General features: G+C 45.9%; 1 protein-coding gene across 2 annotated transcripts; it reads left to right on the forward strand.

Moving 5' to 3' along the window:
• Positions 1–178: 178 nt before the first annotated feature.
• Positions 179–24,838, forward strand: ATP6V0A4 (ATPase H+ transporting V0 subunit a4). 2 transcript variants are annotated; one of them, XM_009813644.2, is made up of 20 exons: positions 179–295; positions 795–873; positions 1,713–1,807; positions 2,864–2,989; positions 3,396–3,484; positions 4,550–4,676; positions 5,276–5,358; positions 9,682–9,775; positions 11,215–11,427; positions 11,846–11,996; positions 12,573–12,712; positions 13,023–13,180; positions 13,648–13,741; positions 15,520–15,638; positions 16,605–16,821; positions 18,422–18,529; positions 20,372–20,506; positions 21,458–21,575; positions 23,504–23,675; positions 24,745–24,838. In XM_009813644.2, exons 1-20 carry the CDS (start codon positions 179–181, stop codon positions 24,836–24,838), a joined length of 2,529 nt encoding a protein of 842 aa, XP_009811946.1. The 2 variants fall into 2 exon arrangements, with proteins under 2 accessions (XP_009811946.1, XP_059673228.1); XM_059817245.1 differs by lacking the exon at positions 20,372–20,506.
• Positions 24,839–25,440: the final 602 nt, after the last annotated feature.

Here is a 25,440-nt window from a genome sequence, read left to right on the forward strand (position 1 = left end):
GAAGAAACCCTTTTGAAGGACATGATGGGCAGCATTGGGTTAGCTTCCAGCACCTTGACTCAGTGATCCCAATGTTCCCACAGTGCTCAGCACCTTCTGGCACCTCCCTGGGCAAGGAAGACTGTGCCGCTGCCACCAAGGCCCCTACGGACACCCGGGTCGGAGGAGGGCATATGAAATGGCCTCGGTCTTCCGGAGCGAGGAGATGAGCCTGATGCAGCTCTTTCTGCAGGTGGAGGCTGCCTACTGCTGCGTGGCCGAGCTTGGGGAGCTGGGTCTGGTCCAGTTCAGAGATGTGAGTAGTGCTCAGCCGGCACGCTGAGCTGCGGGAGATACACCCTGGGGTGTGCTTGTCCTTCCCTCACAGCACCTGGGGAATGTGCACCTGCAGAGTGGTCAAAAAGCCCATGGAGAGAGTGGGACTTCCCCAAAGTGGATCTGAAAGCCAGTCACCATGCTGAGACCCAGCCTGTTCCTGAGTCCCCGTCCAGTGCTCTGCACACTATGCACAACGTTAGGACGATTCCCTCCACCACCAGAAAAAAGGGGGTACCTCCATGAGAGTCCATCTGTGACTCCTGCTGTCACAGCAAAGCTGGGTGGAAGTGAGCCTTGTAAGGACACGATGTCCTTGGCCCTAAGGAAACCCACGGTATTGCCCTGCCTCTAGCAGTCTGTAAGATGCAGTGGTGTTGGCCGTCTGCACTGAAGGTGTTCGTTCTGTGCTGATATTAAAAATAAGTGCTGCAGCATGCAGTCTCCAGCCCCAGGCTTGTTTTCCCTCCTGTTTTTAGCTGAATGCGAATGTGAACAGCTTCCAGAGAAAGTTTGTGAATGAAGTGAGAAGGTGCGAATCCTTGGAGAGGATCCTGCGTAAGTAAACGCTTGTCAAACGCGATTGGCTTTCCGCCAGCTGCTGGTGTGGGATTTATTTCTTTAAGTGCTCTCACACTGTGGAGCAGAATTAGTGGCAAAATGGTGATGTTTTCATCTGAGCCCGTGGAAATGTTTTGCATGCGTCAGCTAATTACCGCTTCACCCCATATGGGCAATAAATTGTTGCCCCTGTTTTGAAAACTGAAGTGAAAGGAGGTTAATTAGCTTATATAAAATCACAAGATAAATTTGGGGCTGAGCAGGAGGCTAATCCAGATAATAACACTCTTGCACCAATGTGCAGGCGTTGGCATTCGCTTCCTGTGGCCAAGTGCTTCAGCCTGGGGACAAATCCTTAAAACCTGAGCAACAGAGCCTGTGGCGCCTGCTTTCCTATGGACGTGTGTCCTCTGAGCTCTGCACTCCACCCATCATGACACCAGTGCCCACCATAGCCACTGTGGCAAGGACAGCACTTGCCATAGCTAGTGCAGAGGAGCAAAGCCTGAGCTTGCTGTGTGCCTTATTCCCTGCCCCAAGCAAGGGGCACCATGCTGGCTATTTGTGCCAGGGCTGAGGGCTGTCCAGGGCAAGGGGGTGGGAGCAGTCACCACAACTTCAGGAGAAACAGCATCCTCAATGAGAAAGGAGGCTGCTGGGTGTCCAGCTCTTGATGGTTGTATATATGCACTGGGATGATGGTCCTTGTATATCATTGCCCCTTATCACACCTCCATGTGATGCCTCAGTCCTGACGGGGTTTAGCAGCAGCTGGTGACCAGGATGATGTAGCAGGGATGACTCTGTATCAAGACTTCTGTGTCCTTCCCTTGCAGGTTTTCTGGAAAACGAGATGGAAGACAGTGTTGAGATAGTCAAACTAGAAAAGTACCCAGAGACCCCCCTGCCTCGGGAAATGATTGATATGGAGGTACAGAATTTGGAGCAGCCCAAGGACAGAGAGAAGGGGATGTGCACTGGGATGTCTGTGTAATATGCTCGATACAGCCCTCCCCTGCAAGGAAGCAGCCGGTAGCTGAGGCTGGCACAGCTCTCCCTGCCTGTGGAGTTGCTCCCCGAGTCGCTGTATCAGCAGTTAGGTTAAGGCTAGTCTTACTACATGTTCCTAAAGGAGCCCAGTCTTTTTACCAACCCCTGTGAAACATCCCTCTGGTCCCACTTATTAATGGAAAGGTAACACTATCACAGAATGCCCCCATCATCCTGTAGAAGAGAATAAGAAGGTTTTTGGTGATTAACCAGGAGAGCTGATGTTAGAACTGGCTTCACTACATAAAAACCCCAGGGCTGTCTGTCCTGGTGGGAGTATGGTTGTGATATAGTAATATCGGGGCCTGACACAAATACTTGTGCCTTGCTTTTGGATGTGCAGGGGATGCTTTATTCTAGCCCCGCTGGAAGCTAAGTTTACCGACGGGGTAATTTTTAAATGCTGCACATGTAGGTGACTAGGAAGAAAAACCATGCTTTCCAAGGGCTTCAGCTTCACGAGCAAGGTGGTTGCCTGTTGTGTTCCTGGACCCACATCCTCACCTAATTTTTGGCCTGTAGCTAATGAACCTAAGCTAATAGCCTTGTTATAGGCTGCTTTTGTAGTCAGTAGACTGACAGCCAGTCCACCTGGGGTCTGAGATGTTCTGTGGGGAACCACAGAGGTGCCAAGACAAGCTGAGACACCTACGCCAGGCACCCACTTACCTGTCTGAGTTTTGGTCAGGTGAGTCAGAACTCTAATGCCAGAAGAGGACAAAGCACCCAGTAGGGAATATGGCAATAGGAAAATGAGGCATTGGCATTGATTAATATCTTCCTACAAACCCAGCGTTTATTGAAGTGCTCCTTGAATATTTCTGTATTCCCCTTTGGAAAAAAAACCAACCATCTATTGTTTGAGATTTGGTATTAGCTTGGAAAAGGGCCACTGGCCTGCTTCAGAGTTTTTCTGATGTGCTTGGACCCTAAACAGTCAGTGCTGGAGAAACTTGAAGCCGAGCTGCTCGAAGCCAACCAGAACCAGCAAACGCTGAAGCAGAACTTCCTTGAGCTGACAGAGCTCAAACATCTGCTGAAGAAAACCCAGGACTTCTTTGAGGTGAGAGGCCTCTTTGTTCTTCCAACAGAGATGTGGAAGGTTCCTAAAAATACTGACATTTTCATTTAGTGTGTGTTGCTGTTATTGATTTTTAATAAAAATCCAGTGGTCTTTACCACAAGCCAGTAAGATATGTTTGCAAAAGCATCTCAGTCACTTTGGAGCCTGCATTGCTCCCTGAGTAAATGGGTCTCAAGAACTTGGTTCCCAGATCTCTTTGAAAATGGCATTTATGCTTTTCAGTTGCTAAGATATAGTTTACCTTTCCCTCCACCCCCCCAGCCCCCCCTTTTGGTCTAAATCTCTGTGGAAAGCTACCTTGGGGGGAAAAAATGTTGGGAGAAAAATGTGAAAATAGTTTTCAAACTGGAAATGCTGAATAGTTTTTAAAACGAATGTTTTCCAGGCAGAAACCAATCTGCCAGATGATTTCTTCAGCGAAGACACATCTGGACTGCTGGAGCTGAGAAGCACTGCTGCAGCTGCCAAGCTGGGGTGTGTATCGGTCATGGCCCCCAGCATGGCCAGGCTTCCCACCTGCACTGCATTGCTGTGACACTGGTACCCTTCCTTCAGCTTCTTAGCAGAGGCTGCTCACCAGCCTCTTCAGCATAGCTGTTTAATGAAGATTAAAGAGTGTCTGTCCTCTGAAGTGTATCATCAAAACTATGCTCAGGTTATGGGTCAGTGGGACAAATGGACTTTTACTTCCAGGCCACCAATTCCAGTGACACCTTAGTAGGTATTGACTGAAAATTGTTACCTTACAGCACCTCACCTGTGGTTTCTGGACTCAGGCATCTGGCTGCCAGCCTGGTCCTCAGGGATGGATGTCTAACCACAGCAAAAAGCCATGGGATTGCTTGCACTGGGCTTTGTCTGCAACAGAAAATGGCACTGAGGGTGAGAGTTAGGGGAGCGGAAACACCACCGTGTGTATTGCTGACAGTAATTTGGTGGACAGCATAGACTCAAACAGCTTTCCCTTACGTTTACATCAGCTAGGTGTGATGAAACTCACTGATGGTGTTCGTCCAGGCTGGTGTTTTTAGCTGCTTATGCTGGTATTTCTGAAGTCCTGTTCAACTCTTTTATGAGCAAAGCATATGCCTGCAGATGACTTGCCTTGGTGGGTCTATACCAGCATGTCATGCCGCACTTCAAAGGTGCAGTCTGGTGCTTTCTGGGAAAAGGAAAACAGGAGGGAGTAAAGATAAACCACTGCTTCAAAATTGCTACCTCCTACCTCTGTCATTCAGGCACTCTCTGTTCGTGTGACTTTAAGTATCTCTCCATTCCTCCATTTCTAGCCAGAATTGTCACTTCTTTTCCTGTTGATCTGGGGAGGACTTACAATGTTTTAAAGAAAGAACAATGGGATAAAGTCAGTAGATAAGAGCCAGGCTTGAGCAAGAACATCTTTCCTAGAAGTGCCCACAGCAGCAGCAGAGCCCTGGCTATCATGGGCTAGAAAACAAGAGATTGTAAAATCATGTGTGTTACAGGTCCTAAAAGATTTAGAATGGGCTTGTAATTTATTTGTCTTTTAACTCTGCTCAGATTCACAGCAGGGGTAATAAAGAGGGAAAGGATGATACCCTTTGAGCGTTTACTGTGGCGAGCCTGCAGGGGAAACATCTACCTGAGGTACACCGAAATGGACACCCCCCTGGAGGACCCTGTGACAGTAGGTACCGACCTGTTTTTGTTTCACACTGCTCCTTGTGCATGCCTGCGACCTGCAGAAACTGGACTGGTGTGCTGGCCATGCTGCAGCACCGGCTGCCTCACCAGAGCTGGGTGTCTGAAGGCAGCCTGTAGAAGAAAGGTGGGAAAGTCTGAGGATGGGGGAAGTCTTTTTTTACATTGCTTTCCCTTTTTGCCATTATTGAGGTGGCTTCTTTGCCCTCCCTGGTGAAGGTGCATGTGAGTCCTAGTAGGGTGGCTGTGTTACGGGGACAACCGGGGAGGTGGGCTGCGGCTGTCCTCACCTGGGGCTGGCCACAAAGGGTTGATTCCCCTTGGTGTCTCTGGGGTGAGCCCTGTGCCCCAGTGGACCTCCTGTCCTCTACCTCTCCACTCCACATTGCTCCTTCCCCCGTAACCCAGAGCTGCCGCCCGTGCCTGGTCCCTGAAGCAGCATCTAGGGAAAACACTGCTGCTGGAAAACTGGGGCTGGGCTAAAAGAACAAACCAATGAAGAGAATGCTGGAAAAAACCCACCACCTTTTTTGCACTGGACTCTTTCCTCTCGGTGCTTTAAATTCTGCTTGAATTGCGTTGCAGAGAGAAGAGGTGAAGAAGAATGTGTTCATTATCTTCTATCAAGGAGAGCAGCTTAAACAAAAAATCAAGAAGATTTGCGATGGGTAAGGCAGGCTGGTGGTCAAGCCACAGTGACTCCCACAGAGGTGTTTACCTGTCAGCCTTGGCTGGCTGAATTTGGAGCTGGAGATTAGATCTCCGTGCCCCAGCTGTCAGCTCTGCCACTGAGCTCCCTTCTGCTCCTCAGCTCTGCTGCTCCTAATCATGAAAGATATCCGTCACCTTGGCACTTGAAAATTGAGGTCCTAAATTTTCCGAAGTGACTTAAAGATCTTGGGATCTTCAGTTGCTAGGATTTTAACTTGGGACATCTTAAAGGGGACTGTTTTTTAAGAAATACTAAGCATTTCTCCTGAAAACCAGGGGCCCTAACTTGGGCACTCAGAACACTGGTAATCCCCAAACTGCTCTCAAGCCTTCCTGCATTTCAGTGTAAAAAGATGATGCTGTAGTTTATTCAGCCCTTTTCCAAGGCCTTTGGGCAATATCTGTGTAATCAGAGACAGAGCCCAGAAGAGAAATGAAAGCTTCATACAGCCTGACTTGTTTCCACCCTGTTAAGCATCTTGAAAAGATAATTCAGGTCAAATATTTTGTTACTCTTTCATACCACTGATGACCGACGGGCTTTGTTGCAGTGTAAATCAGATTTGACAAGGGGATCTGTCTGTTGTCACCGAATCCATTTCAGGTATAGCCCCTTGGCCAAGCGGGGCCAGCCAAGTGCCTGCAGGCTTCAGGAGGTCACAGGGAGGGGGTGAGCAATTGCTCTTACCCAACGTGCACTCAGGGCAGGTCTTTCCTTACATCCTGCCTTTAAGCAGAATAAATGCAGGAAGGTTAGTTCTTCCAGCTGGGAGAACTGACTTCAGCCCCATGAAGTGATAGACCCCTGGGGACTATTAGCAATTCCTGCACTAGAAATGGGGCCCTCCAAGATGCCTTCTATAGGCAGTGGAGGGCAATGATCATCCTGAGAGCAATTCAGCCCTCCTGAGGTGGGCGTCTCTCTCTATAGAGTAGCGAAGGGGCGTGGAAAGCCGGGGGAAGACTCGCAGGTCTCAGTCACTCACTTCTGATCCTGAACCTCAGACATGGAGGGAGTTTTGCCATCGCCACTGTGCAGGATCAGTCTGCTGCTGCCAGTGGTCTTTGAGCTTTCAGTGAGTCTTGTTCTCTTTCTGGATTACAGTTTCCTGCTTATGTCCCATTTCTTTCCCTGCTTTTTAGATGCTGTTCAGTACCCTTCTCCCCTTCTGCACTCATGGGCGGTTACTGGTGGTGAACGCTTCCCATTGCATTTGCCCCTGTGCCAAGGGCCTTTCAAGTTGCCGGGCCATACATTTAGAGTTGGCTGGGGCTGCCCACAGAGTGCTGCAAGTACTTCATTTTGGAGGATTTTAATTTTTTTTTCCCTGCAGCATTTTAAATTCCCTGCAATCAAAAGCCCAATACTTTTTTCCAGGGTGGGAGTAAAAGAACAGTGCAATGCCTTGTCAGCATTTTTGTTATTGATTGAACCCAGAATCTTCCAAACTGGAGGCATGACGGTCTGCAACGGGGTGCAGCCAGGAGCATGGGGCCAGGCAGCACTGGAAATGTGAGCAGATCCCTGCAGGGTGGGCCATGATGTGCAAAGTTCTTATGAGCTGGTGACATGTATGTGGTGGTAGGTTTGTAGAAGGGAACTTAGACTGGTTTCTCTCAGCCTCTTGTAACTGAAAGAAAACATACCTACCTAAGACAAATTCACAGTATGTCCTTTGCAGTGTTAGCGTACTGGGTTTTGTTTATTGCCAGCTAATCAGGCTATGCTTGAAATTGTCCTTTATGTCTTTCCTTCCTCCCTTTCAAATTTTTTGCTTGCTAATATGCATGCATATACGGATGTCTTGCTGAGTGGCAGTTTTTTAAATGTATTAATCCCATGACTCTCCTTTTGTGCTCTGTGGGCCATCAGCCATCCCTGGTACACAGGCCAAGACATTTTGGTCTGGTCCATCTTTAAGGCAGAGTTAACTATACCTAAAGCAGATGGCAGTGTCATTCCAGCCCCAGCAGGACATTTCTGCTTAGCACTAAGTCATCATTCATGACAAGTAAATATCCTGCAAAAATCATGGGACTGGTATAAGCCAGTCTCCTGCAAGGCAGGGTAAGATTTGTTTGCAGAACACTGTGCCTCAGGTTACGCTTGTAGTCCCTGCTTGACTCTAATTGGTAACATTAGTCTGCCAATTTCATGAGCATTAAGTCCACGCACAAATTTATTAGTGAAAGGTGTAGAGGGAGCAGGGAGGAGGATAATGTAAGAATTTTTCTTTTCCTCCTTTTCTTGTGGCTGCCTCAGTGCTAATGTGAATGCTAAACTGGGTTTATCAACGTAAGGATTCCCTGCTGAATTCTCCTGGAGCTTTCAGAGATGTCTGTGCCATTAGGGCAAAGCTGATACTCAGTATGCAAAATGGCTGTTAAAAGATCAAAGCAACACTGCTGCAATAACGTTATTGGAAACGGGGGAACTGTACAACATGGAGGAATAAGCTTTCAAGTTTGATTAAAAATCCTTATTAAAGATGAACTAGGAGCTGTGAAGAATAAGAAGATGGAAATAATTAGGTAGGGTGAATAACCTTTGGAAACGAATACCAGGTGTTGAGTGAGGAGAGATTCAATTCTGGAAAGGGAAGTTTAGCTGAAGAGTGTGTGCTGTCATTACACACAGCTCTGGGCTGATCTCTAGGAAACTGCTGCGTGTTTTGTTCAATTTGCAACTGTCCTCACTTCTGTGTGTGCTGGAGCTGATTTTGGAGAGCAGGTGGTGAAATATTCTGTGCTCAGACAAAGCCAGAACATGATGCTTATCTGTATACCGAGCATGCATGTGTTTTTCTCTTAAACAGGGATAGACCCCTATGACCCTGTCGTCTTTTAATTCATCTCACGTGCAGAAGGGCAGCCCTTCAGCAACCCTAACTCAGCATAACTCCACTGCAGGATGGCAGAAGTGTATTGCCTTAGGTGGGCAGAAGATTGTAAAGAGGAATGATCTCTTCCTGCAGACTTGTTGGGGCAATATTAAAGGATGACATCTATAATGCCCTTGAAGTGGCAGGCATCAACCTGCCTCACAAGCACTAGGTATCACTGAACAAACCGAGCAGGAAAAAAGGGAGGGATCTCTGATATTTTAGTTACTGCAGCACCTCAGCTCAGTTAAAGCTTGTAGGTGCAGAGCCTTGCAGCAGTGCACCTTGTGATTTGCAAGGTCCCAGTGGGAACTACTTGTGCCTGCTCTTCGTGCATGAAGCATGCTCTGGGACTTGTTTTGCAGGCAGGACAGGTAGCTGTACACTTTTCAGAGAGACATGCAACTTATTTATTTCTAATTGGCGGTATTGGGTTCATATAGTGGCTTTACAACACTGCAGGGGAGAAGGTCGTGTTGCATACTATGGATGAAGCAGTATACAACACCTGCATGGAGAGAAGACCTTCACTCACATATTAAAGCCCACATTAGTCCTTATTATACCACATTAAACAAAACAGCTGAATCACCAAAATACAGCCGTGGGGGTAAGCTTATAAAAGCATTTATATTGGTCTGGCCACATGTAAGCTGACATAACAGATATCACTCTCAGGTGTTTAAAAAAACTTCACCCATCCTTCCCTTGCTCCCAAGCTGTCTAGCTAAACAGATGGACCAGAAGCCAAGAGCCAGCTGTATGGTCATTTTCCTTTTGTTTTATCCTGGAAATACAGTCGGTTTCTTTTCTTTCTTTCTTTTTATTTACACAGCCTGCACTCACAAAGGGTGTTTGCTTGCTGTGTGCAGCAGTAGCTCAGCTGATGCCTTCCCCCAGTGACTGCGAGAGGGTAGTGCAGAGACAGGGACATGGTGTTTTTCCAGCCTCAGTGCAAGAGGGACATCTGTTGGCTGCCGTGTTAAGGGGGCTGCCTTTGTCAGGCTGTGGGTTTAGGTTTTTGTTTTTTATTGCGGCTCTTTGCAGTTCAAACAGCTTCCCCAGACGTTAGCAAGGCATCCTTAGTGTGGGCATAAGGGAGGTGTCTCTGTATTAGTGCTGACCACTTCATAATATCATGTACCTTGTAACACCTGAGGCAGGCAGTGGGTTTTTTCAGCTAGAACAGATGAAGGGATCCTTTGTCTCATGAAGAGATAAATGTACCTTTTTGGACCTTTCTGGGAGACCAGGCACAAATTTGTAGTATATAAGAGCAGCATACTACCAGGTGAGGAATAAAGTCCAGTTTCGCCACCTTTGAGTTGAGAAGAGTCCAGAGGAAGAAAAAATCAGTCAAATAAATGGTATTTCTCACTTCTGTCTTACTGAGGCTAGATTTCGTGCCACAGTCTATCCCTGTCCAGAGTCTGCCACCGAGCGCCGAGAAATGCTTGATGGAGTCAACACAAGGATCGAGGATTTAAACACAGTAAGTGGCAGTGGCTTTGCTGGGGTCTGAACCCTGCAAATGGAACCTGCCCCAATATTTGTCCTATCTGAAACCCTGTGGCCATGGCCAGATCCCAGGCTTGTTTTGGGACCTAGCTGTGCAGAGCTGACCGGGGGCTGGGGATGGAGCCACCAGCCCAGGAGCGGTCCCCCTGCCTGTTGCAGAGGCCAGTGGCTGTGCTCTGCTCTGCTCTGCCCATTTACACCCCCCCAGGAGGTGCTGAGTGACAGCCTCCCACATGAGGGGCTCAAAAACTACTTGCTGCTGTTGGCTGTGCAGAAGTCAGAGGTTTAGACCTTATAATATGGGGCTACAGGGTGGGATCTAAGGTCATCAGCAGGCTGCAGGTATTGTAACCAAACTGTAATGTCCAAACGGGTTTCATCCAGCTCTTACAGCATGGTTTCCCTCAGCAGCTCACAAAGTTGCTCAGTCACAAGTGCAGCACAACTATACTAAGCTCAGAGAGGACTCTAAAGATTTATTTTATATTTAAATTAGGTTTTCTTTACCGAGGAAATCTTGGGGCGCTTTTCACACTAGTGATGGAAAGCCGAGACTGCCATTCTAGAAGTACAAGTAGACCTTTGTATTGTCACACATGACAGTGGGTCGCAAGGCAGGAGGGAATTGAACATCCACATACTGTATCAGGACTTCATGCCTCTTGGAAGGACTCCTGCCTGTGACCTCTGTATTGTCAGACATGACAGTCAGTGGGTCCCAAGGCAGGAGGGAACGGACACCCTGTTTGCCTGGGGTGGCCCATCTGGCAGTTAACATCCTGCTGTCACCCCCTCTGTAGATGCCTGTGACTGCCAAGCCTGCACGCAAGTCTGCTTCCAAACTGACTTTCACTCCTGAGCATCGTGGGCAGCTAGGCTTCTTCAGCACTTGTAGACCGCACAGGTTACCTTCCTAACACGTTGTCTCCACCGCTCATTTATGCAGCAGCACTGTGGTGACCACATGATGCATAGAAGTCCCACCAGGGCCATGAGCTATAGCTCTAGCCAGGCAGGCATGCTCATGAATGTTATGTACCCCAAGTTTGTGGCACAGAGTTGCCTACAGGAGGTGGCAAGGTGGAAGTGCATGGTGAGATGTGACCAGCCTGTAAGCAACAGAGTAAGGAGCCAATCCTAAAGCTCAGTAACTCCCGATGGTCTCCTCTACACTTACAGAGGCTCAAGGCCATGCAGGGAGAGCCTTAGCGAACAGCATCGTGCACCTGGTGTCAAGTGGTCCTGTGTCTAGACCTGTACACACTGCCCTCCAGGATACACCCCCCCACACACATTCATACAAATCGCTCCCTTTCTGCAACCCTCTTCTGCCTGCCTTCCCCGAATAACTGTTGAGTGGATCATGCCACCTATGCCTTCCTATCTTGATCGCTGCCTGTGCTGTGCTTACAGGTGATAACCCAAACCGAGTCCCACCGCCAGCGACTGCTGCATGAAGCAGCAGCCAACTTGTGGTTGTGGGGGATCAAGGTGAAGAAAATCAAGGCCATATACCACATCCTGAATTGCTGTAACATCGACGTCACCCAGCAGTGCGTCATTGCAGAGATCTGGTTCCCAGTGGCTGATGCTGGCCGGATAAAAAGAGCTCTCCATCAGGGAATGGTAAGAGACCAACATTTTGGGTCCCTGAAGCTCTCATCCAAACTGCACTGTTTATATGTTGAGCATATGTTCAGACTTCTGTCTGTTACCATCATGCTGGGCTCCTTTTTCTTTTTCATTAAAGTTGAGGTTGTCGCATGATCACTTGGCCTCGGGGAGTTTAAGGTCAGCATTAAATATTAGCAGGTTTGTGATTGACCCAAAAGAGTCAGCAGTGTTGGCAGCTCTCCCTGAACAAATCAATAGCACAGAAAATAGAAAAATCTGGATATTAGAAAAAGGGTTGAGATATAGCATTCTTCAGCCCAGCTTTCATGTTGCTGCCTGTGCACATTTAGACACAGACCTTAGTGCTATGGGACCGATTACACTCTGCTAGCCATCCTGACTGTGTCTGTCCTTGTCACTGGGTTTGCAGGAGCGCAGTGGCTCTACTATCGCCCCTATCCTGACCGCCATACACACCAGGATGGCACCACCCACCTTCAACAGGACCAACAAGTTCACAGCTGGATTTCAGAACATTGTGGATGCGTATGGTGTGGGCAACTACAGGGAGATGAACCCAGGTGAGAAACACTCAGCTACCTGCACATGGCTTGCTAGAGCCAAACTGCAGCCTTTGAACTCCATCATCCTAAAACATGCACTCATTGCTGATTGAGAAATGTGAACCATATTTTCTGCTGGTAAAAATTCATACTGTTTGCATAGGCATGGATTTTCTCAGGCAAAGGTTTTGGCCATCGGTCTTCAGTGACTCATTGTGGCAGGAATAATGAACTACACAAATACAGGATGGGGAACAAATGGTGAGGTAGCAGCACTGAGGAAAAGACCTAAGCTCACAAGGCAAATATAAGTTGAGCTTATTGTGCTGAGGCAAAAAAAAAGCCAAAAGGACCTGAGAAAAGTGTGAAACACTCATCTCAAGGAGAGCCCTGAGAATGAACAGAAACCTAGAGTCTTTCTGGTGGTAAAGCTAGTTCTGCACTAGATCTTGATTCCCTGGTGAAGTAGGGGAGGGATCGTGGAGGCCTTTAAGGGTAGTAGCTGTGAGGAATGGTCCAGTGGGGTGGACTGCTTCTCTGCTCAGGTCTTTTTGTTTAGGACGAGCTGAGCTTCTTGTCCTTTCCTTCCTGCAGCTCCATACACTATCATTACCTTCCCCTTCTTGTTTGCGGTGATGTTTGGGGATTGTGGCCATGGCGCTGTCATGCTGGGCTTTGCACTCTGGATGGTCATTAACGAGAAGAGCCTTCTTGCCCAGAAAAGCACTAATGAGGTGAGTACCAGGGAGCTGGTGCACCCTATCAGCATAGGAAAAGGCTCATCATCCCCATTTGATAAAGGGGGCATCCAGCTTCCCAAAGGCTGAGTGGAGATCCTTTGAAGGTGCTTGTGAGGCAGAGATTTGGCAAGTAATTCTGCCTACTTCTACACAGAGACCTGGATGGGCTCAAGGGACCTGAAGTTTCCTATGAATAATTGTATCCACACAGATTAGTACAATCATGTCTCCTGTTCACCAAGGCCCACCATTTGATGGGACTTGCAGGTACTTTGGTCACTGGCACGGCCTTTTCCCCCTGCAGATCTGGAACACCTTTTTCAGCGGGCGCTACCTGATCCTGCTCATGGGCATATTCTCCATGTATACTGGCTTCATCTACAATGACTGCTTCTCTAAATCGTTCAACATCTTTGGCTCTTCCTGGCATATCATCCCCATGTTTAAAAATAGCACCTGGAAGTAAGTCACTAAATGTCATAAACAAGTGAAAACACACCGAATGGAGCATGTAGGCTTTGAAAGAAAGACACAGTGACTGCCTGTGTGGGGAAGGGAAGAACTCCCTGCTGTGGTTGCAGTCATGAATGAATCAGAGGTTTTGTCTGACACACACAGACAAACTCGCTATTGAAATGGAAATATAGAGTCCGCCAGCACAGGCCTGTTTGTTCAGGCACTGATGTGCATAAAAATCTGCAGGTGTCTGGGACTGATGCATAGAGAATTATCAGTGTGAGGGAGACTGTCATTGCGTAGGACCCATTTATACACACACACACACGTGCGCGCCCAGGATAACGGCTCACAGAAAGGCTGGAGTTGGTGACAGATACCATGTGGTAGTCCTCAGCACATCTCACATAAATATACCATAGGCTTATAGGGTGAGATTAAGCTGCAAAGGTAATTTCCCTTTTCTCTTGTAGTAAGGATGTGCTTCTGGACAACACGGTGCTGCAGTTGGATCCAGCAGTCCCAGGAGTCTACTCTGGAAATCCATATCCATTTGGAATAGATCCGGTAATTAATTTGAATTGCTCTAAGATAATTTGTATTTCAATCCTGTTTCTACATAGTAGCTCCCTGCTCTCTCTCCTGAAGCCGTGCTCTTCACTTCTTGCTCTTTGCCTGTTCTTTACATAGTTGTTGTGTTGCTTTTCTTTAGCAATCAAGGATATATATTGCTGACAGTTTTGTAAAGGTAGCAACAAAATGGTAAGCAGGAAGGAACTTTGATTTTGCTGGAGAGTGGTCTTGTGCTGCAGTCTTCACTCTGTCACCAGTCTGCTGGACTCAGTTTCCTTACTTGAGTACTAAACATATTCCAGAGCTACCTCACAAGTTTGAAGGCAAGGTCCTGATTTCCATGCCATCTATTTATGGTATGAAGTGTGAAGTAAATGCCAGTATTAGTTAACCTACCCACATTTTCTTCTCTGTGTCCTATTTCCCTTTTCATGCCGTTCTCTCTTTATCACATATTGAAATGTAGTTGTTAACATCAAGCTTTCCTGTTTCAATTTTCATATTAGTTTTGCTGGATGCACTCTCATTTCAGTTGGTTACACAAAAAACCACTGTCTTCCCCTGGTTTGCAGAGGCATTGACCTTGTAGAAAGTTTTTCACAAACCCAGCTTTAAAGCTCTGCCCAGGACGTAGGCAGTCCAGTTCAGGAAGTCATGACAGAGGAAACTGAATTTTCTCCACGTTGCCCTGACACATCCCTAATTTAGGTGAACCTAGGCTAGCCCCTCTTCCACCCTGGCTGCTGCCTGCTTGGGAGGCCGGGACCCCTGGTTGGGAGGGAGGAATGGCTGAACAAGTGCTGGCAGGGAAGGAGTGGACGGGAAAGCACCAGCCCCCGCGTGGCCCTCTCTGTAGAAATTATCCGTGTCATCTGCCCAGAAGGATAGATGGCTCTTTGCATTTTGCAAGTCCTGGCAGGATGGCTGAGGTGTATGTTGGAAGAGAAAGAGTCACCCTGAGATGAGGAGGCTGGGCAGTCTCTTCCATAGTCACAGAAGAGGCAAATTATGTTGGACAAAAGCACATAAGCTAATGTTTTGCCTTCCAAATAATCCTGTCTTCTTCCTTTCTGTTCAGGTACCATACTTAGATACCTCTGAAAAGAGTTATCTACTTACCATGTCTGAGGTCAGAAGAATTTGGGGTCTAGGAAGTTTTAGAAAGAAAGGAGAAGCAACCCCGAAGCTCTGTAGCATAAAAAAGGCAGGACTGAGAAGAGTCATATGGTTACTGTCCTAACACGACTGAAAAGTTACTGCAGAGAGGCAGGCGATAATCTGATCTCCATGGCCAAAGAGTTGCAATGAGGGTTTTTTGGTTCAAACAAAAAGTTTGAACATGATCTGTCCTTGGTACTTCTCTGGTGAAGGTGGAACAAATTTCCGTAGCAGTGGAGGGATTTTCTTATGCCTCTCCACCTCTGCTAAAGGAGATGACTCAGCCTAAGGGCAAGGAACCACTGAAAAGATTTAGGTTCTGCTACCAGCCTTTGCATTGGTTTCTGGAGGACTGAAGCAAAGTCATTACATCATTCTAAATCCCTGTTATTTCCTCTGTTAAACAAGGATAATACTTTATACCTTTTAGATTAGAAGCTTGGCAGAGAGAAAAGTATTATAAGGAACATATAGATTTCTGTTGCTTATTATCTTCTTACTAGAACTGGTAGGAGTAAATTGGTGGTATCAAAGCAAAAACTTCCACAAATCTGTTATTGATCAAACACCTGAAAATCTTGTTCTTCTGTCTCTTTCTGCTCCTTTCCCCAAAGATCTGGAATGTTGCATCAAATAAACTGACTTTCCTGAACTCCTACAAAATGAAGATGTCGGTTGTCATAGGGATTGTGCACATGATTTTTGGGGTCATACTCAGTCTCTTCAACCACATGTAAGTTTGTTTCACCAAGCCCATTGCTGCAGCACACAAGTCCTCATTGCTAAACTACTGTCCTTCATTCAGAGAAAGCCTCATATCTCAGACCGATGACTTGAATTTTGTCCTTTCCCAGTGAGAGTAGAAATGCCCTGTACACTGTCTGACTTATGCCACTGTTGGTACAGAGTGTTGAGTCTGAAGGCCAGAATGATGGCCAGCACATTGCAGATATTCTCTTGGATAAACTCTCTTTTTTGCTTTCTCTGTTATATTCTTCATTCTGCAGAAATACTGAAGTACACTGAATTAAAAATATATAGCACCTCCCACTATTGATAATTTTTGTCTTGAAAGGCAAACTCTCTTGGCCTAATCCAAAGCACAGTGAAATCTTGCACAGCGTGTGTGCGTGCATTTGACCTGCCTTAGTGGGCCTTCGGTCAGGATCTGTGGGTGTGTATGTCTATATCTCTGCCTTTATATTTTGCAACAACAAATAAGAAATGGTGACAGAGTGGAGGAGCTGACACTACTGTCTTGAGAGACTCTCCAAGGCTGGAAGGTATGTAGTGACCATCAAGGACAGAAAGTGTTTGTAGATAACAGAGAGGAGGACTGCCCCTACAGAATTGATTCTACACCTGGTTTTGACCTTTCTCAGTGTATAATGCTTAACTTTGTCAATTAGCCATTTTTTGAAAATCAACTTTTATTTCAATGTAGTAATCTTATGAGGTGCTGAGATACTGGTGGGTCAAGTACAAAAACCTGAAAAGAATCTGTAAGACAAAACTTTTAAATAATGGCTTTCATTGATGAAAGCTGCAATTACAGACTTCTTTCTTGGCTAGTGATAGTTGTATGTTTTTTATGTTATTTTCCAAAGACTAAGTAGTGTACAGTACTGCCATACCTGGATGCAACCTTGTATTAATACCTAGTGTAATAATTATAGTTATCTTTCCTGATTCCTTCCAGTTACTTCAAGAAATACATAAACATTATCCTTCAGTTCATTCCAGAGATGATTTTTATTATCTCTCTTTTTGGCTACCTGGTCTTCATGATTATTTTCAAATGGTGTCATTTTGATGTCCACTCATCCCAGAGTGCACCAAGCATCCTCATCCACTTCATCAACATGTTTCTGTTCAATTATGGTGACACTTCAAATGCTCCGTTATATCTGCATCAGGTATGGATCAAGCAGCTTGAATCCACTGTGGCTGGTTTTGGATTCACAGTGGGTGGTGCGGAGAGTGGGCATAAAGATGGGGAACAGGCTCCGAAGCTCAATCACAAGTGACAGTCACATAGGAGAAGTTTGTTCTTCTGGTATTCATGTTGGCCTTGTAGACAGGTAGGACAGAGAAGCTATCAATCAGTGATGCAGAGAAAACCTCATTCTTAGTGTCATCCTTACAAGAATGATGATGCAATTTAAGATATTTCTGGCGGGGAAAAAAGGAAAGAAGGATGATTAGAGATGCAAAGCTGGGTATTGCAGATGTGCTGTCCTGAAGCCTGGGCACGATGCTAGAGACAGAGCAAGCCTCTCCTTTCCTTGATAATTTCTTATTTCTTCTTTGGAAACCTTGAAACCTTTATATTTTCAGCTAAAAAACAGAAGTAGCTGGAGGATTTTCTGGTGGCTTTTTGTCAGAAATATCTCCTTGGGGAGTTCACTTAAAAAAAAAACAAAGCAAAAAAATCTTCCCTAAGAGAAAACTTCTTTTAAAGTCATCTCTATTTATTTACTCAGAACATGGACTATTTTTTTTCTTGCTTGATTTTTACATCAGCAGCATCAATGAAGACTCTGCAAGCAAATGCTTACTCCAGCCACATGTATGCATCTACATCTATACAGCTGCACACTCTGGCACTTCAACGTGAGCTCAGTTTTAGGGCTGCTGGTGAGTCAGAGTTAGTAGAGACCCTCAATGAGTTCCAAGTAACTGCATTAAGGCTATAGGGGAGTTTGGGAAAACACAGTTTTCCCAGCCTTCAAAAAGTCTTTAGAGAACGTTTTGCTTGGTAACAACCCAAAGCCTTTCCAAGATGGTAATTTTTTTTTTTCATATTCCTATACCCCTACCCCACCAGTAACTGTCTGTGCCACCCACTTGGGTAGTCTGAATGCAAAGATTGTATGAGACCAACCATAAGGTGGTCAGAGATCTAAGTCAGCTTTAAAAAAAATGCAGAAGTTGTAGTTTGGGGTTTTCTTTGGTTTTGGGGTTTTTTTGTTATGTTAGGACAGCAATAGGGGTGGCATACTGCAACAAGAACACCTTATATTGTGGGGGCAATGTCTTATCAAGCCTAAGCTATGGGCATTCAAATCCCTTCTGGAATTGCAAATGTAGAGCAAATCCTGGATTCCCTGTTTTCCAGGGGAAGACTTGAATGACTTGGCTCTTACTGCAGCATTTCTACATTGATCAAAGCAAGGCAGACTGATTGGATCACCCAGCAGTTAGGACATTCACTTGGGACACTGGAGAGCCAGATTCAAGCAGTAACATTGGGTTTTGGCAAATTAACCCTTTCCAACATGAAAGCCTTTCATCTCTGAGTTTCCAACCATCTCTAGCTGGCAGTGCTTTCTGGAGCCTCAAGCAGTATACATTTATTTTCATGTCCTGACAACCAGAGGAGACTCAACCAATAAAGGGAGTATATCTGTTGTATAAAAAAAATACCATTTTATAGAATCAGGTTTCTAACCATAAATGTAGATGTTTAAAGGAAATAAAGTAACTTTTTGCTCTTCTTGTTGTTTTGTCTTTTAGAAAGAAGTGCAGAGTTTCTTGGTCATATTTGCTCTGATTGCTGTTCCCTGGATGCTCCTAATTAAACCTTTCATCCTCCGAGCCAACCACCAGAAAGCACAGCGCATGGTAAGGGAAGTGGATCAGGCAAGGGGGATACAGTACAGCAAAGGCAAAGCTGAGGAGACAGACGCCAAAAACTGTTTGCAGTGATCTAATTCTGCTTTTCTCTGATCTCGGAGTTTCTCCGGTGATTTCAAACTGTGCTTTATGGCACATGCACCAAAAGCATGCGTACAGACATTTGGCTGAGCCATCTAAATGGGAAGCAGGAGCTTTGCTTACAAGGCCATACCCTGTTTGTTGGGAGAGGAGTTAAGCTCTTTCAAGTGTTGTTTCCAAAACCAGAGAAGGTTTAGAAAGACTGAAGTGCTGGTAAAGCCAAGACAGGGCAAAGACTTCCGTTGCCAGTCCACTGCCACCTGCTTACTCCAGGTTGGCTGCTCTGTAGGAACAGAGCATCTGCGATACTCCTGGCCTTGGAGAGATCAACACTGCTTGGAGGAGAGGCTTGATTTAAAAGCTGTTGCCTGCTTTCTAGCAGTGCTTTCTTCCCTAAGTGATGCCTTCACATTAACGGAGCCCTCCTTCCCATGGGCTCTGCGGTTTGCCCAGCTCTTCAGCACGTAACTGCGGCAGCTGCGGTTTCCCAGTCATTCATTAATTCTCTCCTTTATTACGCTAACAGGACTTGTCTGTCAGGATTTACTTCTCGTTATAGTTGGAGTTAGTGTCTGGAGTACCTTTTATAGGGCACAGGTGTTTCCATTTGAAGAAAGAGATCCTGGCTGTGCTGTGTGCCCTTTTCCAACCCAGTCACTTCTGACCCATAACTGAAAGCCAGGTCCCTGGGAGACCTTTGCAGCCCTGCCTCTGCACTGTAATTTCTTATTTTGTCATTCTTCTGGGATTTGGATGAAAGCTTGACACAGCTGACTCCATCTCCTGCTTTTATGCTAGTAACATCTAACAGCTTTTCCCCACCTTCTATTATGCCCCTGTATTTCTGTTCCTAATTTTCATGTTAGCTGTCTGATCACATCTTACATTTACCCAGATTTATACGTTTGCAACAAAGTCTGTTCTCTGTGCTGACATTCAGGTAAAGCAAAGACAAAGCAGGTGTGACAATGATTACTGCTGCAATAGGAAACAATATGTTATCATAAGACCTTGCCCATGAAACCTGCTGGAAGCTATAAAGAGTGACAGGGCAGAACCTGACAGAAGCCATGCGATCCATATTTGTTTATGCTGTATAATAGAACTGTTATAGTCATATAAAGTAGGGCTATTCTTTTGCTGTGCTGTCATTCCTGGGGTGAGGCTCAGATCAGGTTGTTCAGGCCTCTAGAAAAGCTCTGTAAAGAACGATTACAGAGAGAAGATAGGTTGTCATGAGGTTTTTGTCAATTTAAAATCTATCAAGAGATCTGAATTGTATTTCTGTCTATATCCCAGAACTGTGTGACCTTCATCGAGTCACCTGATCCTTTCAGACTCCATTTCCTTTTCACTTGATGCTAAATCCTTTGATTTGCACCCATCTAATTGAGATCATCAGCTTTAATGTGCATCAGTTTTCTCATTTGCCAAAAGTGATGGATCTTCTCATGGTGGGTATAAAGGGTGCATTGTGAGACTAGAAACTAGCCCCAAATTAGTTGGAGGCACTGGAAAATTCTCTAGGACGGAAAATATTTAAGTATTATTAGCTATTTGGCAGGAGTATTCAGTTTCTGCAGTCCATGATGACTGACTGTTGTTGAAATTGTCCTCATGTTCATGATATAGTCCTTCATATGTTGCCCATCATGAGGTTATTGATGGAGTTCTGTGCCATGGTCTGCTTCATTTTGGTATCAACCTGTAGCATGACACAAAAGACATATTGCATTTTATTTCTGAAAGATTCGGTCTCAAGCCATCTCAGGAAACCCTGGAGGTGAAAATGAGGTAGATGTCCCAGAGACCAATCACTCCAAGAAGGCTTCCCAGGGAGACCACAGTGGTGGCCATGGAGAACATGAGGATGATGATGAAGAGGTAAGAAAATGCATGCAGAAAATTATTCAGACAGACGCAACAGTAGAAGACATAAGTCAAGCAGAAGGCTTTTGCAGAGTTGCCAGCCCTTCTTTTTAACAAGATACCAAGACACGTTGCAACAGTTTGTGTTTCCAAACAGAGTAAGCTTTGAATTTTCGTAGAATGAATTCCTCTAGATTCTTCCTTTAGTTTTGCCTGGTGAGGGCAGGCATTCTTACAAACCTCAAGCTTTTACAAACCTCAAGCTTTTGTTTCCCCAGGGGTGGTTGCTTCACTTCCACATTGCACCCAGAAAAGGTCAAGGCTTCCCCAAGAGTCAGTGAGTTTTTCTTCCTTTAAATTGCAAAGGAGCATTTAAAAGTTGGCAGCCTGCAGTGTTGACTAGGGAGAAAAGTCTTCCTTTGGCAGATATTGTCAAGGGCTTCTGCAGTATGCAGCAACACAGTTAAAAAAGTAACAAAAATGTTTGTAGCAGTTGGGAGTACCAACAATATTGAGTGTGGATATGGCTGGCTGTTCCCAGTCACAGGGAAACTTTACAGTCTTGGACGATATGCTTATTCAGTGATATCTTGAAAAACATGTATGCTAATAGGCAGATAGTCTGAAAACCCGTATTTTATATACGAATTTCTGTCTCTATATGAAATCACAAAGATTGGTAGCAATTGGATTGACATCTAAAGATTTGAAATTGTAAGACTGAAATATGATCTGGTTCCTGAACATTTGCTTTTCCCTGGAATTGTATTTCTCTGGGGAGAATGTATGGGAGGATCATGCAGAACTGACACATTTCAGAGAAGTCTTTTTATCTGGGAAATATCTTTGTGTGCTCAGGACATAGCAAGGGAAAAGGAAGAGTATGAAGAGCCTTTGGTGGAGTGTTGTTCTATTAACCAGGAAGCCCTGAACTAAGAAAATGCATTTGGTTTTATGTTGTTTCAGTTCAATTTTGGAGACATATTTGTCCACCAGGCTATCCATACCATTGAATACTGCCTTGGCTGCATCTCCAACACAGCATCCTACTTGCGGCTCTGGGCGCTGAGCTTAGCCCATGCACGTGAGTGATGGACTACCTGTTAGTTATCTCACCAGCAACTCCATGCTGATCACTGCTTCTGCCGGTGTTTGATTATTGCTGCAAATTTCTCCACGAAATCAAAGTTCTTTTTATGGACGTTTGTGTCTCAGAATGTTTTGCTTCAGGTCAGATCAATCCAAGCATTTTGTGGTGGCCATCTCAGTTTTCGGTGGCAATCCCTGGCAGCTATATATGAGGCAGCTCCTGACTGCATTTACTGGCTAGGGCCCCTTTCCCATGCTGCTCTGTAGCCACCCCTCTGGAACAGTCTTCATAGTGTGTGGCATGGTGGGAGGTGCAGTCCAAATGGATAGTCCAGTCCATAGAGGTAAAGGCAGTATGGGAACCATAGCTTCATTTCCCAAGAGGCACTTGCTATAGCCTTAGGGTATGCAGATGAATGTCAAAATGACTTGAAACAGTTATTTTGATTTGTTTCAGCAAACTAGAAAGAAAAGCTTTGGTTCAAGAACTCCTGGAATTTGTCATTTTCACTGTGATTTTTCCCAGCAACATTTAGTGGAACCTCACATTCCATGAGAAATGTACAGCATTTCAATGTCTTTTGTCTTGATTTAAGATAAAAACAAATGCTCAAATACTAGAAATTGCCTCAGGCTGGAACTTCAGATTTTCAATTACTCTAATTTTTCTGAAATGTTTTTAATTAATATTGCTGTACTGCCTCTGGCTAGGAGTTGTGCCTGCCTCAAAGAATTGGGCACACAAAAAAGGAAAATAAAGCGGGGGGTGGGCATGCCATGGATTGACAGGGGTGAGCTGTACTTCTTAGCACAGAAATTAGCTTAGTAGGAGTTAAGTGGAAGCTAATGCACATTAGATTTATATGGAGGACAGGTATCTAAATAAAATAAACCAACTAAAAAGCTTAGCTAAGGGCAGTCTTATGTGTTATGTCAGAATTCTGCCTGGAAAACCACCATATTCCTTTGCAGCCTTACAAACTGGCATTGACAGGAGTATTTTTCCCAAGGGCAGCAGTTGCAAGGGATCCCTTGCATCTGTTGTCACCTAAAATAACAGGTCATTGAATCTGAATATGGCTCAAGGACCATTGACTGGCAAAACGAAAGGCTGAACTGGTGGCTGGAGCATCTGGGTGGAGAAGAGCTGGGCTAAGTCCTTGCTTTGCCTGTATCACAAGAGGAAAGAAAATTGCTCAGTCCTGAAGATATCCTGTGGTGACTGAGGTAGTTAAGCTAGGAATATGTTACTGAGCTGACAGGACACATTAGATATACCAGTGCTGTGAATGTTGATATAAACCTGTGCAGGATAAGAGCATGCAAGCAACCTAAACACTAATACAGCCTGCCTTGGGTGGGACCAACCAGTTGTCTTGTTTTTCCCCACCACAGCTTCTCCATGACACCCTAAGAGAAGTGGTTTGGAAAACAAATGGGAATTACATGTCTCCTGTGTGTCTTAGCTAGCATCAATCAGTACAGCTTGTAACCTAATCTACACATGTATTGACTATGTCAATCGATCATGTTCACTGGGATTTAGCAGCAGGCAGTCCTAGAAGGGTCCACACACTCCCTATCTGTCATGTTAAAGAGGTGCAAATTAAGCTGATGACTGTATCATGCCAGGGTAACAGCAGTCTTGCTAGTGTGCTTGCATGAACTTGTGATACAAAGCCAAGCCAAAACAGCACCATCAGCTTCTAACACAGTGAAGACAAGCAATGGAAAATAATCCACATCCACTTTCCTTCCTCAGTCATCATGGAGAGGCAGCATGGCCATTCATGATTACTGTCATGTATATTTTATCCTAGGCAAACTCATCTAACTAGAAAAAATGGGTGAGCTGCCTGACTGCATGCTGTGCCTGTCCACAGCTGTTGTTCAGCACTGTTTTCCTTTTATTTCCTTTTGCAGAACTGTCAGAGGTCCTTTGGACCATGGTAATGCACAACGGGTTCAACAGCAGCGGCTGGGCAGGCCTCATCGTCATCTTCATCATCTTTGCGGCATTTGCAGTGCTGACGGTAGCCATCCTGCTTGTCATGGAGGGGCTCTCAGCTTTTCTGCATGCCTTGCGTCTGCACTGGTAGGTGGCGTGGTCTTTTGGAGCTTTTCCCAGAGCAGTCTTTGGGAGGGATCAGGCTGTGGAAACAGGTGGCCACACCAGCCGGTGTTAGACATGCTGTGCTAGCACCTATGCATTAGGACATCAGTCCCCCTTGGCAAATAAGTAAGAGAGACTCCTCCAAAGGGAGGTCAGAGCTCCCTGCTCCATCTCTGAGCCGTTCCCTGGAGCGACCTGCCTGTCCTCCTGAGCCTGTGGTGGCTGTGGGCATGTGTGGCAAATGGCAACCTGCAGTTCTGCCCTGGTAAACACGCAAAGCCACCGAGGTCACCTTGAGCTGCATGATAAGGCCCAAAGGCATCCCAGCCACACCACTGGTTGTGTATCCCACCCAGGTTTACCATCAAACAAGACAGCTGGGGACTACCTACAGCAGCAAGAGTTCAGCCAGGGCTGCAAAACCTGCCGAAAACCTGGGTCGGCGCTTGTGCCATTCGCCCAGGTTGAGCTCCAGGCTGGTTTGGCTTTGTGGCAAACCAGTTTCAAGTTAGACATCAGTCCAGGCAAGGACAGCAGTGAGGACGCACTATCAGGCTAGTATGTAAAGCAAGACCAAGGTAACAAATCGCCCTTCACCACCACCATCATTTGGCATCCTGCCCGAGCACCCAAGCTGTGGCCTTTTTCACCATGTAACTTCCCACCACAAACGCTGCCAAGGCAAATCGTGGTGCAGTTGCTTGTCATCGTGCAGGGAGGGGGGAGATGTCTGTCTCTCACCAGAGTGTGCAACCAGCAGGCAGTTATCCCAGCTCTCAGAGCTGCTGGAAGTAGTTCAGCGGGCAGGCAATGTCCTGCCAACTGGCCTCACCAGGAGCGTTTTCATGCTGACTGATGGAAAGTCAAAGCTGGGGCATGCTGGGTTGCTCCCTGGGCTGCCTGTGTGGCTCCAGAAGGAGTTTACGTTCCCAGCTCAGAGGCTACCATCTCTCACGGCCTCCCCTTTTGCCTTGGGTGCCACTTTTCAGCCTCTCAGCTGACTGTAGGTCCTGACTGTGGGCAGCACTGATGACCCTCTGCTCCTCCCCAGGGTGGAGTTCCAGAACAAGTTCTACGTGGGAGCCGGATACAAATTTTCTCCATTCTCCTTCAAGCACATCATCGATGGCACCGCAGAAGAGTGAAACCAGTGCATCGCTGCTTCGCTTCTCAGACCAGGCTCTATTTTTTGGTGGTCGCTCACCCACAGAGTAGGGTATATGGGATGAAACAGAATGGGATGTGGCCCTTGAAAGAAGAGCAGCTGTAGATGAAAATGTCCTAGCTACATTCACATATACTGCTGTATCAGCTGAGAGCTGAACTACATTTGCTGGGCTGTCTGGACCCTTGGCTGAGTATTTCCACTGAAGGCTTTGCCAAGTACCTGGTCCTCAGCATTTGATCAGGTCAGCTGCCTACTGCGTGGCTGAAAAGAGGAGATGCAGCTTTTGAATGAAATTGGTTATTACTAATCAACTTGCATGTGTTTTGCTCCATTTACTGCCTTGTCTTTGTGGCATATTTCTTTCCGAGGAAAATATGTTTTGGCTGTTGTTTCAAGCTGTGGTTGATCATATGACAATGATTAAGTCCCTTATAAGATTGCAGCCCTTCATTTAGCACACAATGCAAACCAGCTCAAAGACAGATCATATTGCAGGCTTGTAATTTTCTACATGCTTTGCTACGACAACCCTCTTTTTATCCGATTTGCTCCAGGGCTTGACAGCACTGAATTATAGAA

The sequence above is a fragment of the Gavia stellata genome, chromosome 4 (genome assembly GCF_030936135.1).
Source record: "Gavia stellata isolate bGavSte3 chromosome 4, bGavSte3.hap2, whole genome shotgun sequence".
Lineage (NCBI taxonomy): Eukaryota > Metazoa > Chordata > Aves > Gaviiformes > Gaviidae > Gavia > Gavia stellata.

Excerpts from the sequence above, each read along its gene's own strand:
- ATP6V0A4 (XM_009813644.2), top strand. The coding sequence starts at position 179 with ATGGCCTCGGTCTTCCGGAGCGAGGAGATGAGCCTGATGCAGCTCTTT. Across the intron at positions 1,808-2,863 it reads GGGAAATGATTGATATGGAG|TCAGTGCTGGAGAAACTTGA; the intron begins GTACAGAATTTG and ends GACCCTAAACAG. Across the intron at positions 18,530-20,371 it reads ACCAGAAAGCACAGCGCATG|ATTCGGTCTCAAGCCATCTC; the intron begins GTAAGGGAAGTG and ends TATTTCTGAAAG.